At 35.7% G+C, this 16494-nt stretch overlaps 1 protein-coding gene across 1 annotated transcript in view; it reads left to right on the top strand.

Annotated features, from left to right (window-relative positions):
* Nucleotides 1–16494, top strand: part of LOC137386972 (importin-4-like) — a 59866-nt gene that overhangs the window by 12781 nt on the left and 30591 nt on the right. Inside the window, exons 5-12 of the mRNA XM_068073222.1 lie at nt 352–484; nt 2712–2845; nt 2966–3008; nt 5992–6057; nt 7271–7372; nt 9574–9789; nt 11380–11543; nt 13932–14100. Coding sequence (XP_067929323.1) covers nt 352–484; nt 2712–2845; nt 2966–3008; nt 5992–6057; nt 7271–7372; nt 9574–9789; nt 11380–11543; nt 13932–14100 — 1027 coding nt within the window. The remainder of the gene's footprint in view (nt 1–351; nt 485–2711; nt 2846–2965; nt 3009–5991; nt 6058–7270; nt 7373–9573; nt 9790–11379; nt 11544–13931; nt 14101–16494) is intronic.

Genomic DNA, 16494 nt, shown 5'->3' with positions numbered 1-16494 from the left:
GATCAAGTTTTGCCAATGTCAATCTAAAAAACGTCCTGGCAATAACATCACCTCAAACAACAAACCAATCTCAAGTGATAGAAAAATCTCTATACTTTTTGATAAAAACGTTTTAAACTTTACATTAGAAGGATTTAATTTGAAACAAGCCATTTGTGCTTTTGATTTATATTATAGTTTGTATATGTACATGTATCTACTAATAAATAAGTAAATACATGGACCTGTGACAGTGCTCTGATAACTTGAACGCTATGATAATTCGAACACTTTCGCTCGGTCCCGTGAAGTTCGAGTTATCCATGTTTGATTGTATATGTAACAAACTTATTACACCAAGTGTTTCTACAGATCCCCTGTCCGTAATTCATTGGCGCAGCTTATCGGGACAATCGCCCATCACTGTGATGACATCAATGAGTGGCCTCAGCTCCTGAGTTTCTTAGAAGGAAATATTAAGAGTGAGAATGAAGGCAGCCGACAGGTCAGTAGATAGCGGAGAACTTGTTAATAAGCTGTTATCCATCTTGTTGATATCAGCTCATATCAACTTCCTCTACCTACTACTCGCTCATTTTACCCTCTCCTTATAGCAGTTTGAGTACCAAATGGAGAGAGTGTGAGAACTTGTCTCATATAGCTGAGATCGTAGATGTATTTGTGTCAGAATGGATGCTTTAAAATCTCTTAGAGAATAACAATATTGATAATAATAGTGATAATAACAACAATAGTGATAATAATAATAGTGATAATAATAGTGATAATAACAACAATAGTGATAATAATAATAGTGATAATAATAGTGATAATAACAACAATAGTGATAATAATAATAATAGTGATAATAATAGTGATAATAACAACAATAGTGATAATAATAATAGTGATAATAATAGTGATAATAACAACAATAGTGATAATAATAATAATAATAGTGATAATAATAGTGATAATAACAACAATAGTGATAATAATAATAATAGTGATAATAATAACAATAGTGCTAATAATAGTGATAATAACAACAATAGTGATGATAATAACACTAGTGCTAATAATATTGATAATAACAACAATAGTGATGATAATAACAATAGTGCTAATAATAGTGATAATAACAACAATAGTGATGATAATAACACTAGTGCTAATAATATTGATAATAACAACAATAGTGATAATAACAATAGTGCTAATAATAGTGATTATAATAACAATGGTGATAATAATAACAATAGATATAATAATAAAATTTGTTAACGCGCAACAAACAGTCAAACATTGCTAACTTATCCTACCGATATCTTGAACACATAGCTCACTCGTATAGTTTTGTTTGGTCCTTTCCCATACAATGATAAATTGCTTTAAATGACTTCAATCTAACGTTATTAACTTCAACATTTTTTGTTCCATTTCACATAATTTCGCGTAGAGATAAAAAAGAAAGCGTGTTTGATGCGAGGATTTTCGGCTCATTGGCTATTGAGACTGCAATAATCATTTCAGAAGATGACTTCATTGATGCAAACAACACTTTGGATGTCCTCAAATGACCTCAAGGACATCAATAATGTCGTTAATATTGATAAACTGCAGCGTGCAATTCTGCATCTGCAGCAAGGAGTTGGGTGGAATTAGAGTGCATCAGCAATTATATAAGTAATAAGAATTGGTTTTGTAACATATGTTCAACTATCTTAAACAAAGTTGTTCAAATGCCTTCGAGAACAAAAAACATTGATCATCAGCTGCATGACTATTATAGTATCTGTTGGCTTGTATGCTACTGCTCATGTGCAAATGGGTTGGTTACAATGTTTCATCAGGAAATTATTCTTGATGTCCAGTAAAGCTGCCTGTCCTGTAACTTTGTTCACAAAATGTGTAAGCTGAACTGCTGTTACATCTCTTTTAAAAGGTTAGAGTACATGCATGCATACATTAATAACATGCTGAAAACCATCCACATTCCTCATTTGATTAAATCCTTTTGAATAGCGCCTTGAAACAAGTCATTGGCCTTTTGGTATCATGATGGTGAAGCAGTTACATATATATGGTAGATACACGAAAAGCTGCATAGTTGACCAATTGAGAGCTGATGAGGTCTGCAGTGTTAAAAACAGTTCATATCATCATCACTATTGCTGTCTGATTGGACTTCTATTAGTATGATTTTGTTGTCTGTGTGAAGGTTTAGTACTCTCCAACCTTGTTTTTGTTATAGTCTGCAGCATCGCCATGTGGTCTTCTGTTCTTATGAGGGTTGAACTGACTGTCTATGGAATGCTTGTCATTTCTCAGTCTAATTTGTGCGGTTTGATTACAGTCTATATTCTTTGAAATTGCATTTTTGTGAATGTTATTTATTGTTACTTTAGTATCACTATAGAAGAGTAATTCTGTCGGTCTTGCCACGTGTCAGCATGGCTATGGTGCTGCCTAAGAGCATTGTTGTGGTGCCTCATATAAGGATTGTTGTGTTGTCACATGTGAGCATTGCTGTGGTGTCACATGGGAGCATTGCTGTGGTGTCACATGTGAGCATTGCTATGGTGCCACTTGTGAGCACTTGCTATGGTGCTTCATCTGAACATAGCTGTCATAGTACAACAAAAAATTGACGCGGTGTGAAAGCTTGATAAAGGAATCTCCTTTGTAATGACAGTTTCTTGTCTGTATATTATCTCTTTCTCTGATTGCAGATTGCCATGGCTGTACTGAAAACGGTGTCAGCAGAGGCACCTGTGCAGCTTCAACCCATGCTAGGAACAGTACTGAACATTTGTGAGCACATCCTCCATGACTCCAGCCTTACCGTCTCATACTACGCGATACTGTAAGTATGACACGCTAGGTAGCTGACAGCTGTTTCAGCCGGCATGCTCTATTGTCTGTGCTTTTGTGTACGGATGTATTAGCTGGTCCGTCTGACCCATTTTTATCCGTTTCATTTTAGAGTGCTGAGTAATCTTGTGGATGAGGTCTCTTCTAGTGAAATGGTAAGTGAATCGCTGCTATAAACTGATGAATGTAGCTACACTTCATTCTTGCTTCTTAACTATGCATCTCTATGGCAAGCAATCTGAAAATCGTCAGCAGTTACAATACCTTTTCCCTGTTCATTCAAGCTTTGGTTGTACTAATCAGTATATAAAAACTAGATAACTTTTCGAGAGTAGTTGTCAATATGTCGAGCTTATTCTGAAATTTATTTGTATACCATAAAACCTCTATTGAATGCCACCTCTATTTGAACGCTACCTCTATTTGCCCGCCACTATGGAAGAAGTGTTGAAAAATAGAGCACCACCCTCTAATTGAACGCCACCCCTATTTGACCACCAATTGACAATCTCTGATCTTTAGGAGCCCATAATATCAACTGATCAGTAAAAAAGTGTTCGCAAAATCGTATTAATAATGACTCGTATATATCAATAACAATTAGTTCTCTCGTTGTCCAATTCCGAAGCGTGTTGCTTTTTTTCGTTAAAACTTTGAAAGCAACATCATAGAGATAATCAATACGGGCTCAGGCTAGTGATAGCTCTCTGTTTTACGCGGTATTTTTATTTCTAAGTAGAAAACTACTTCGAAGCTTACATATAAAAAATGGCTCAAAGTTACGATGTTAGATGAACTTTTAAAGCAAAGCTATAGAAATAATTACTGTTTCAGGTTAATAGTGGCTCCTTGTTTAACGCAATCCTGACACTTTGAAGTACATGTATATAAAAACGGTTGGAATTTACGATGGTAAATGGAACTTTGAAAGCAACACCATAGAAGTAACTACTAACTGTCTCAGTCTGAGAAATCTGGTTTAATAAATCTTGTTTAACGCGGTTCTAATACTTCGAAGGACATGCGTATAAAACCCGTTCACAAGTATTGGACCTAGGGTTATGTTTACTCAACAAACTTTTATGGGTTGCATTATTGCTAAATGCAGCGCGTGAAAGTTTTGCCCTGCTAAAAATTTTTTAGACGTTAATATCGACTAGTTCAGCAGTGCAGAACAAGAGTTGAGGCTAGAACATATTGTGGAAGGTATTGGACAACTAGAAGATGTTTGTTCCATCAAAAGCAACAATCAAAATGCAGCTATCCGAGCAAACGATGGAAATATTTGTTTTGAAAACTTTAATTTTTGTTTCTGCATATAATATAAATATGATTCGTTTATGTCAATTATTTATAAATACAAATTTGTATCATTTGATAGATTATTATTGTATAATTTATAAATATGCTGATTTATAGCATCTTATTTAATAGCATCCTTGCGGATGTCTTAACACTCCTTACGGTGGATCGATGCTCATAACTCTACTTCTATTGCACACAGAAAGCTAGTTCTGGCTGCAAACTAGCAACCATATCAAAGAGTGCAATGCGTTTTTATTTAACAATGTTAAATATAGATATAAAATAAAAATGTCTTTAAATTTAGAATGAAATAAAAATTTAAAATGCTAGCAAATTGCAAAGACGGACACAGACATGTCATTGCTGGTCAATTGCAAGCAATAGATATCAGCTGGTAGAGATATTTCTCGGTTTCTCGATGCACTTTTATTGAGAGATCTTTGACAAGTTAGAGGTAAGTTAGCAGATTTATTGCATCCAAAAAATGTTAAATACACTCCACCGGAAAGAGGGAAAATATAGGTGACATTCGCTTGACCTGTAAAAGGGCTAAATTTCTCTTCCCAAAATTATGACAAGCTATTTGAAAAATACAACGCCAGCCTCTATTTAAACGCCACTATAGAAGAAGGGTTGAACAGTAGAGCGCCATGGCGTTCAATTAGAAGTTTTATGGTAAATGTTGTTCTGGTACTGGGTATAAATAACTTGTCCATTCTTCATGCTACACGTAATTAGCACCTTTATTTCATGGTGAAATGCAATCCATCATTCATATAGCTAAAATAACAGCAGATAAAGGTGGTTGGTTAGACATGATTTTAAACTGGATAACGTAATCTACTTTATTTGAAACATGATGACGTGTATTAATGACTAGTAAATACCGGCACTATTTATGTTACTCTCTTGCATTCAGAGCATGAGAGCAGTCATGGCTGTGTGGTCTAGAACACTTGACCTGCAAACAACAGGTTGGGTTCAACTGACCTGCAAACAACAGGTTGGGTTCAGTTCAATTGACCTGCAAACAACAGGTTGGGTTCAATTGACCTGCAAACAACAGGTTGGGTTCAATTGACCTGCAAACAACAGGCTGGATTCAACTGACCTGCAAATAACAGGTTGGGATCAGTTGACCTGCAAACAACAGGTTGGGTTCAATTGACCTGCAAACAACAAGTTGGGTTCAATTGACCTGCAAACAACAAGTTGGGTTCAATTGACCTGCAAACAACAGGTTGGGTTCAATTGACCTGCAAACAACAGGTTGGGTTCAATTGACCTGCAAATAACAGATTGGGTTCAATTGACCTGCAAACAACAGGTTGGGTTCAATTGACCTGCAAATAACAGGTTGGGTTCAATTGACCTGCAAACAACAGGTTGGGTTCAATTGACCTGCCAATAACAGGTTGGGTTCAATTGACCTCCAAACAACAGGTTGGGTTCAATTGACCTGCAAATAACAGGTTGGGTTCAATTGCCAAAAGGCTACTGCTGGTGACAAGATTGACATTCGTCCTTAAATTGCTCTCTGAAACCCGGCAGAGTGCAAGTCATCGTGGTTCCCTTTTCCACTGGATTCAGACATGTCCAGCAAAGATCGCAGAGCCATTGTTTGTACAACAATGCTCTACTAAAACAGGCACAGCCTCTGCTTACTGTAAGCTAAGCAGACACATTTGATCTTTGAGAGATTGCTCACACTAGCATTCGGGTGGAAGCTGAGAAGTTATATCGCCAAGAAATAAACTGCATGCAAGCCTGAAGCAGCTTATGTAGAGAAAGCTAGTTATCTCTGTTTATTTGTGGCCTGTTCGCTACTTGCAGAAGCAGTTCTCCGATTTGGTTCCTCGCATCCTTGAAGTGATACAGACTCTGGCGAGTGAAGATGAGGTAAAACATAGCATTCTCTTCTCTTCAGAGGTTAACTAAATATGCTTATTTTAGTTACTTTGGTAAATAATATGAACCTTCACGTCGTTGTAGCTAAGCAGATGTATCTAATATCCTTCTACAGAGTGTCTGCTACATAGATAAATCTCTGTCTCCTGCATCTGCTTATTGCTGCGATATTTGCATGCGAACTCTGAGGTCAGCCAATGAGTAGTCAGTGGCTACATAAGTAACTGATATGAATAGCCCAAATAACTGAGTTGTAAACATTACTAGGAACCTGGTAGTATTCGGTGGCAGCTGGCCATTATGTATGTTAGCCTTGAATCTTACTAAATTTATCACCATTGCTCAGGTTAATAACACTCTCTCCGCCTCTCAGTTATAGCCGTGATAATCGAATCATAGCAGTGCTCTGCTGCTACCCCAATCTTTCATTGCAGCTCCATGATAAAGTCTTGATATTTTGCTGCTATAAATGGCTAGCCCGATGGATCAGTCTGTTTGCATTTGATTGTTATGAACGATTCCCCTCCCTACTTTCAGAAAATGCTGCCCACGTGTGTTATAAATGTTAACTAACTACAGTGTAGCTGATCTCAGGCTGCATTATCCTCACATTATTCTCATGTGTATGAAAAATGATGCTAAGGTGCATCGATACATCTACAGAAAGCGGGGTTGATTTGCTTGGGCCTCTGCCATTGGACATCAATTTTGTGTTATAAAGTGGTTTTTCAATCTTCTGCAATCTGTACCTGTTTTAGCCATTCGTTTATTTGTGAAAAATATACTCGGACCCTTGCAAGATGGCCAAGAGCTAATCTCTATTATGGACTGTAAAACTCTAGACAGTGCATTTTTCAGACACTGATTGAACTATATATCTGCTTATTTTGGCTTCCAATCGTTGGTGTACTTACAGACCAATATCATCTACTTTAAATTGTTAGCTTGAAGAAAGTTGACACCAATTCATCTACAAGTGAATTCTATTGAAATCATATAGAGGGAACAACTCTAGCCTAAAATTTTTATTTAAAAGAACTTTCGGTTAAACATTTACAGCTAGCGGTCTGAGTCCTTAGATATGTACAGACATCATGAGTTACCTCAATTAGCAGGTATTGTTAAATTAGCCATGGCAAAGGTTCATTTGTGTACTATCATTGTCATGAGCAGACAAATCTCTAATTAGCCAACTTTGTAACAGGAGAAGGCGTGCGAGGCTATGAGCATATTCGACATACTCGTAAACTGCGAGGTACCCATTCTACACCCTCACGTCAAGACAGTTGTAGCCTTCTTTTTAACTGTGAGTATGTTTTTATCTAATACCCCCCCCTAGACTCACATCATTATTTTCTCTGCAGATTGCTAGAATATTTTGACTCCCTCTGACTCTTAGGGATTGTTATGGCTGCCTATTAGCATTCCTTGGAAGCATGGGTAGTCGTTTAGCTAAGCAGCAAAAGTTTAAATGCTGCTACAAATTAACAAATCTACCTTCTTTGTTTTTTTCTTTACAATATGACAAAAGCGGCTCCTTCAATCGATCTGGTGTCATCCAGCGTTCTCTTCCGTTGTGTATACTTTCTTGTTGCCTTTGTATTTAACACTTGCACTCTCTGACCAATAAATTTCAGCATTTTGATAGACCAAGATGGTAAAGTAATTGTAGCACTGCAGTAATAATGTACTATGTATTTGCTGACAGGTTAAAAAGTATCACAAAAATCTACATATTCTATGAGAGTAGTTATGAAAAAAGCGACTTTGTAGTTTTGTTGCAAAATATATTTATTGTGGGCATGCTTTATGTATAGCCAAATAACTCAAAGAACTACTAATAATGTATACATTTATATTACTTTTCTATCTTATTCGCTGTCAGAGGGTGGATCACACCATCCTTTTCTTTAAAAGCTGCATAGCAAGCATTTACTGCCTAGTATAATAGCATTTACCATCGTAAGTGGTTTATAGCAACAACTCGCAACAACAATTGCTTCTCACCTTTAATACCCATTCCAGAACACTATCATAATTAATTCATTAGCATTCATCGAAAACCATTTACACACAGCTGCATTACGATTTCAGCTGCTATAAGAAGTCTGATATCAGTAACAAATTTGATTGACTTTCAGCCAATAGTGATTTTTACTAATTTTATTAATCTACTATATTTTAAAACTCATTTTGTAATTTGCTTAAAACTTGCCCATATGGTAATTAACATGCTTCACAAAAGATCACTTTGCACTGGTTTTGATCTCACGGCATTTGGTTTGGTAGACTGCCACTCTACTAACTGCGCTAATCAAACACCTTCAGCAATAGTGAAATACTGTTTAGTATAACAAGAGTAGTATTCCGTGCCATTAAATTCTCGTGTGAGAGTCAATTTATAAGAGCGGATTGCTAGGGCTCCGCGCGATACCTACGGCTTATTTAATGTTAAAAAGCAGACCCACTTCAAACGTTTCAATGCTCAGCTGGCATTCTTAGAACTTTCATTTTGTATATAAATGCGTCATGATCTCTCCAATTTGACACTCAAGAATCTGCCTTCGTATAGCTTCAGGATGATTGTCTTTAATGAATGCATTAATGGATTGTTGTCGAGAAAGCATTGAATTCGCATAGAAAAATTAAAGAAATACTTTACTACTAGTAATTGATAAAACTAATAAAGTTAATTGATATAAATCTATTCATTCTATACAAAGATAAATAACTAATAAAAATTCTAGATATTCGCTCCCTAGGAAGATATATAATTAATAGAATTTGTAGACATTCACTCTTCATGAAGATATATAATTGACAGTATCAGCATAGAACTCATAAAAAAACTATTACTATTACCAAAAACATTACTTTGCTATTGAAAACATTACGATGCTTTGTTATTGAAACTGAATTTCATAAGTGCGCTTGACTAGTGAATCACCGTCTACCCCACCATGTTTATCACAACTACCAAAGTTTATCACTAGTCATTCTTGCATTATGGTTCATGGTACTTGTTGAAGTTTTAAATAAACTGCACAAGTGGAAGCTTCCATTTTTATTTGCCTTTGAAATCAAAAAATGATCCTTTTTTTTCTTTATGCTCTCATATGAAGTATAGCACAGGCTGTGGTGAAATGCATAGTTGGGAACATTGCATCACACCATTACGCAACTGGCAGACCAAATTCTAACTTTAGCTTTGACTTAAATCAGAAGTTTTTTAAATTCTACTTCGAAAGTTTGAAGAGAACCTCTTTAGACGTTTTTTATTCTAGATGGATGTGTAAAACATTCTAAAATAACATGCGTTTCTATGGCAATTTAGTAATTCTGTAAACAATAGTGTGTAACTCGATGCTCTAAATAGTTTGAAACCTTTTTTGACCTGATCTTTCGAGTCTGCTGGTGTTTAAATGTATAATAATATAATAATAAAGAACTAATTCTCTAATTTTTAAAACCCTTTGATTTATTGTATATTCACTTATTTACTTTTAGGTAGCGGCAACAGACGCAGCAGGCAATGCAGTGAGAGTGAAGGCATTGGAAGGCATCAGCTGGCTGGTGTCCATGAAAAAAAGGGCTTTGCTCAAGATGCAACTTATCCAACCTATTCTCGATGTTGTTTTCTCTCTAATGTGCAATTGTGAGGATACCGATGATGACCTTGAAGACAGTGAGGAAACAGAAAAGGCGGCATCTTATGCCGCTAGGGTTAGTTTCTAGTTAATTACCAGTGTTTTTATAGTGTAGAGTTCTTACTAGCAGTTTATACATGAGAATAAATCTGCTGTGGAATTTATTTGCTCGAGTCTTATTTGGTGAGCTTACACGAAGTTCTGTACAAACATTAGACAGACAACAGTAATGTAATAACACTACTCGCGCTAGGTTTGTTATCTGAGTTCTAGTTGGCTGCATTCTAATTAGTATTAGTATTCTAATTGCATTAGTAAGCATTCTACATTTGTCATTGATCTGCACTAAATCCTTCAACTTATTAATTTTGAAAGAAACATTACGAAATAAAATTTTTATCTGTTCCATAAACATTTACTCAAAATAAATTTTCCATAGTCCTTTGAACGAAAAGTGGTATTCCAAGCGTAATTTTATCTTATGTGCATAGTGCAACTTTGCCTTCAGATTGTAAGCTGTCGTTTTATATGTCATAGGCTGTATTTATATAGGTCATGTGCTATCACTGTATAGGTTTTACACAGTCATATATCATTCATACACTGTTGGTATATAGCTCATAGTCTGTTGTTATATAGCTCATAGACTGTTGTTATATAGCTCATAGACTGTTGTTATATAGCTCATAGACTGTTGTTATATAGCCTAAAGGGGTGGTCACACGAGTGCCGAACCGAACTAAATGACGCAAAACGATGCCGCTTTCAGCTCTAAAAAGTTCGGCCGAGGACATTTCTGGCCGAAACGAACCTTTTCGGTCCTGCTCGAAATTTCGTGCCGAACCCTCGCTCTTATTGGCTGGTTAAAATGCTAGAATTCTAGCAAGCACGCGTCACATTTCTACTTACGTTCGTGTGAGTAATGTTAAAAAAGAAATGGGACGATACTTTTATTTCGTTAAATAAACCACATGAAGCAATTTATGACAAGGCTCACCCAGACTTCTGATTGTGTTGCATAAATGTAAGATGTTGCACTTAAGTTTTGCATAAATGTAAGAGAATGGTTGTGATTTTCTTTCGTGTAGAATATAAGTAATGTGTCCTATTCATCCTGATGAAGTATCGTTGACTGATTTATTTATGTAAAACCACAGTACTATGATAAAGACTGTTTTGGTTTGTTATGTACTCAGCATAGAAAAACATTCGTATGTTAATAAAAAAATATAATTATGTTGATGGGAAGGGCTGGCAAAATCTTTGTATCGAGTGATTTATTTTGAGCAGCTGAACGATCGTCCGATAAATCTGCTGTGTAATTATAATTTATAATTGTTCTTCAAAGTTTTTTTGTTTACAATAGAAATATTTAACTCAAATACATAAAAACTACTAATGAAACCGTGTCCTGTCTCTATACGTATGGTATCTAGGAAGCGAAGTTACTTTGGTGGCCGTGTGACATGTACCACGAACCGAACCAGCCTCCGAACCGATCCTACGTCGGTTCGGTGCTCGTGTGACCACGCCTTTAGGCTACTTAGTGTTCTGTATTTCTCAGCTTATTATGTTAAGTATTGTAATTGGAATGCTGTTAAAATAGGTCACAAGCATATGTGAAAACCTTGCCTAAACATTTATTTTGAGCCATCCTTGTCTTTAGATACTAGACTCCTTAGCGCTGCATCTGCCGCCAGAGAAAATAGTACGGCAGGTAGTAGAAAATTCATCAAAAGCCCTGACAAGTGAGAAGCCAAGCGGGAGAAAGGCAGGCTATGTTGCTCTAGGAATCATTGCTGAGGGATGCTCAGAGCATATCACTAGCAAGTGGGTCTAAAGATTGATGACTTACATATCACTAGCAAGTAGGTCTAAAGATTGATGACTTACATATCACTAGCAAGTAGGTCTAAAGATTGATTGACTTACATATCACTAGCATGTAGGTCTAAAGATTGATGACTTACATATCACTAGCAAGTAGGTCTAAAGATTGATAACTCACATATCACTAGCATGTAGGTCTAAAGATTGATTGACTTACATATCACTAGCATGTACGTCTAAAGATTGATTGACTCACATATCACTAGCAAGTAGGTTTAGCTGTTTAGCTTACAACTACGAGTCGATCATTCTAAGCTATAAATTTCTTACTGCATTCAGAGGTTTTCACGAATATTCATCGATTTGGAGGCCTTTGATGAACCAACAACTTGTGGTAAGTAATGAGTTTTTTCAAAACCATTTACTAAATTAATAATTGAATTTTACTTTGGTTCTTCCGTAAAACGCAATATTTATTTTTTCCATCCTTACCGCTTCATTATTTGTTTTAGTGTGAGAGAGAGAGTCCAATAATCTGCATGACCTATTTGCACTAAAGCTAATAAATGCAGACTGCGCAACGGTTGGTCATCTACCCCGAGAAGTAAGTACAGTAAGCAGCTTTTTCATCATACCCGGAGGCACAATGACTGCAAGGGTGGTAGATGTCATTCCTAGAAGATCACCAATCATTCAGGGAGGTCTTGAAATTGAGGTAGAAGTGACCGCAGCTGCTAACGAGGAGAATATATCTGTTTTAAAAAATGACCAAGAACGCCTTTAAGAGCACAAATTTTTGGCCAACCGGCAGAACTTTGCAATAGTAAGCCACGAGGAGAGTTCTGATGATAACTCTCTTACCAGCCATGTAGTAGCGAGATAATCGCCTTTAACATCTACCCAAAACATTGACAGCAATATAGAGCTGCTATTACCAAAATAACTAGTCAGAGAGCACCATTACACGCTAGTATTTACTTATCAAGAGTATCAGTTTAATTTTATTGCCAGACAACCGCCATATGGGCCAAACTGTTTTTATTCACTCCATTCATCGTTTGTAAAATTTTATTTGTATTTGAAATATTCTATTTGTACATTCAAGTTTGTAATGAATTATAATATATCTATACATGAAGTAGAATATATAATATAATCATGTTTGCTGCAGTGATATCAAGGAGTTGTTGTTGATGAAGGGGTTTAGGTTGACTGGTTGCTTCTCTGCCAATATTCCTGCCTTGGTGAATATTACTATCTCTCTCTAGTTTTTGTAATCGGAATAGGTTCTGTTTCATTCTCAATCTGCAGTAAACACAAAAAAGAAAAAATATTAATAAGTGTAAAGGAAGTACAAAAACAATAGCTGAAGTATTGAATGAAAGCGATCAGTTTTTAAACAAGAAAACGAACTAACTCAGTTAATTATGAAAAAACGTATCTGCACTGCAAATCAAATACATACCATAATGTCCAGATCAGAATCATGATCGTTATCAACTTCGGTATTAGCGGTTGATCGAGTTGATTTCAATGTAAAAGGACTATAGGAGAGATTTTTGCGATGACGACGTCATGCCGAATAACTTGTGAAAACCTTGAATAATTTTCTAAAGAAGTGTGATGCATTGGCAATGGGGTCAACTTGAAGCCCCGGTGATGATTTTAAAAAAGTTTTGGAACTCTGCTACGTTTAGTACTTCTGCCTAGCAGCTATTTTTGCGATGACGCCATTCTGCATATCTTGTGACAACCTCGAATAATTTTGCAAAGAAGTGTGATGCATTGGCAATGAGGTTAACTCGAAATCGCGAGTTATTATATCCATCGAATATTTTCATCCTGTAGGGTATAATAGCAATATATCACTATGCAAGATTGTTAGTGAAAAAAGTAAAGAAAACAAGAACATATGGAAGGCTACAGAAACAAAGTTGGTTGTAGAAGATATGCTGATGTTGTATACTTGACGTTATATCAGCGAGGATACTTTAGAGTTTAGAAGAAGAGAAAAGTTGTAACAGATCTCTGCAGTTGAATATACCAACTGTTCTTGTTGATCAGCTGTAGGGGATAGTAATATATAATATATATTTATATGATCTCCTTCCTTTGCTTGTTTCTCTTATGCATTTATGTCAGCATTTCAATTGCTCACACTTTTAATAAGGAGTTTGGAAAAAGTTGGTTTAACATTGTCATGTAAACATTCTGTTGAGAAGGAAGTTGATCCTGCTTGCTAGTTTCGATGTGCAGCTTGACACACTTAATTCTTTTTTTCACAAATATAAAGCGTTTACTTTATATGTGGTAAACTAGCGAGGAATGTAAAGCTAGAAACAAGTTGTATGTGAGGTGAATACACCAGTGTCTGCCTTTTCTTTTTAGATACTTGGAACAGTTTTTAGAAAGAGTAGTGAAAGGGTTCGACGATCCCCATCCAGGAGTAAGGAATGGGGCTCTATTTGCTTTAGGTCAATTTTCTGAGCATCTCCAGCCAGGGATAGTTAAATATGCGAACGACCTCGTACCCCTGCTCGTTAACTATGCAATTAAGGTAGGCCAGTTCGTCATACGGAGATCTTTAAAGTAAGTGTAATATACACAGATATGGCGTGTGGCAGTTATACTTGCGAGTTATTGGCTTTTTAAATTCAGCTCGTGTAAATAATTTAGTTTTGCAATTTTGCAAAAATTCAGTGCATTAGCGAATCACGTCTCCTTTTTTATTCACAACATTCCATCAACGAAATTGTAGCGTGTTTTGATCAAGCGAGATTAATCTCATTCTAAAAGCTTTTGCTAGAATAGATTCAAAGTTATATTGATCATTTCTCTTTTTTAAAAATGTTTTTATGAGCTGAGCTAGCTAATAATGTCAAATTTTTTAGAAAGCAACTTATTCTCGTATTTTTGAAAGTGCAAAATTCTGCATTTAATAGGAGTGTAAGTCACAACATGTCATTGTTTCACCATGACATACTGGTAAAGTCTGTATATACAAGCATAGGGATAATTTTCACTTCTGGCTGCAGTTGTTATCAATCAGTATTAAATTTGGCTGACCAGTCATTTTAAGTTAGCATTTAAATCAGAATTTCTGGCTGTATTGAATTTGATTGAAAAACAAAACTCTAGCTTCAAACTTTTCAAAGTTGAACTCAGGTAAACTGAAAATAATATTGCGTGGGTTTGTTAGGTAATAAATGACTTTTTTTGATGACATGGAAAAATCTTTTGTCTCTAAAGCATCTTTTTGTATTTGAAATTAAATCTAATAAGTTATACAGCAGAATATAAAAATTCCTCGTGCCTCATCAGCAAATGTGCTTATTTAGGTAAATTATTCAAAGTCCAAATTATCCCTATCAATAAAACATGTTTGAATTGTCTCCTGTCTACAATTCAATGAAAACATTGTCCAATTACCTTATATCCCCGCATGTAAGCCGATGCTAACGCAAAAAAATGGCCAACCTAAGGGGCTTTGCTTATACGCGCGTAACTGATTAAAAGCAAAGGAAATGACATGGTAACTTAATTTTAACAACTACAATTCAAACTTTTATTAACTCAACTTTGTTAATAAAAGTAAAACAATACAAATAGTTGCTGCTATCATCAACTCTTTCGCTACTAAATTAGTTTTTTATCGAGACAATTAATTATTCAGCAAAACCAAGTATTTAATATTGCTGCAATAAGTTGTTATAACATCTGACCAAATTAATTACTATGTAATTTGACATCAGCCGATACCATAAAAAGGCCAGGAATGTGTTGCATAGTGTGTTGCACTTTTTTATCTTCATACTATCGTGGTTGACAAATTGAGCATGTTCCGAGTCAGGCGAGTTACTACTACACTGGACCCTCGCCATACGATTTAAATTCGTTCCAGTGTTGGCATCAAGAAGGAGGAAATGTCGTACAGAGGGGTATAGAAAGGTATAGAAACTATCTAATGCAAACAAATCCTGATAAAAATCATCAAAATGTTTACCTTAGCGACTATAGTTGCCTACAGTAACTTGAGTGTATTTAGTGGTTACGATTTGCAATAAAATGTAACATTACAATGTATGTACTATGTGCAGTACGTACCTCAGGGAGTTCTTACCTTCGAGACAATAAATTTAGCTTACTAAACGCAAGGCTAAGTCTTAGTATGTATTTTACTAAACTAAATTTCAACTTTGTCATCGTCTAAAATTTTATCACATCTGTTTCCGGTTCCATTTTCACGATAATTTATAATGAATAACGTTGAACTGAGAGAGAGCGAGCATCATATCTCTTTCAGGTGTTGTGAGGGGATTTCTGCAAATAGCATATCGACATCTTCATTATTTCAATGTAATCAGCACACCGACTGCCACATTTGAATTTCGAGAGAAACTTTGGTTGATATTGTATGATGAAGAAAGTGTCGTATACCGGGGATAAAAAACATCGTGTTCCACATCGGTATGGCAAAAACATCGTTCAACAGGAGCATCATAACCCAGGGGCGCTTTTCATTACTATGATTGCTTACAGCATTTTTATTATTTCTGTTAAAAGTAAATACTCATTGTCACTACTACTACTCTTGACCAATAGATAATCAGCAGAAACCATTGATCTACAAGTTGTGAAACCTACGTAGCTGTAATGCGTCCGATCATCACGAAGAAGAAATAGCTATAAAAATGTTTTTTGCAAAGCGAAACTAAGGTCAGAGCGAGATGCAAACATGTTTTCTATTGACTCAATGTGAACAGATGATTGTTTCCTTTCGAATAAGCGAGGACATGATAGGCTAGTTATACAACAACGAACCAATCAGAAACGTTTTGTTCTAAGCCTGCAAAAGGCGCACAACCTTTCACTTTGACAAATATGTACGTTGTATTACAAGTTATAAGGTCGGCTTATATGTGAATTCTTATAAATTCCCTGATTTCAGTTG

Source organism: Watersipora subatra, chromosome 2 (genome assembly GCF_963576615.1).
Source record: "Watersipora subatra chromosome 2, tzWatSuba1.1, whole genome shotgun sequence".
Classification (NCBI taxonomy): Eukaryota; Metazoa; Bryozoa; class Gymnolaemata; order Cheilostomatida; family Watersiporidae; genus Watersipora; species Watersipora subatra.
This window is presented reverse-complemented; position numbering and strand designations above follow the sequence as displayed.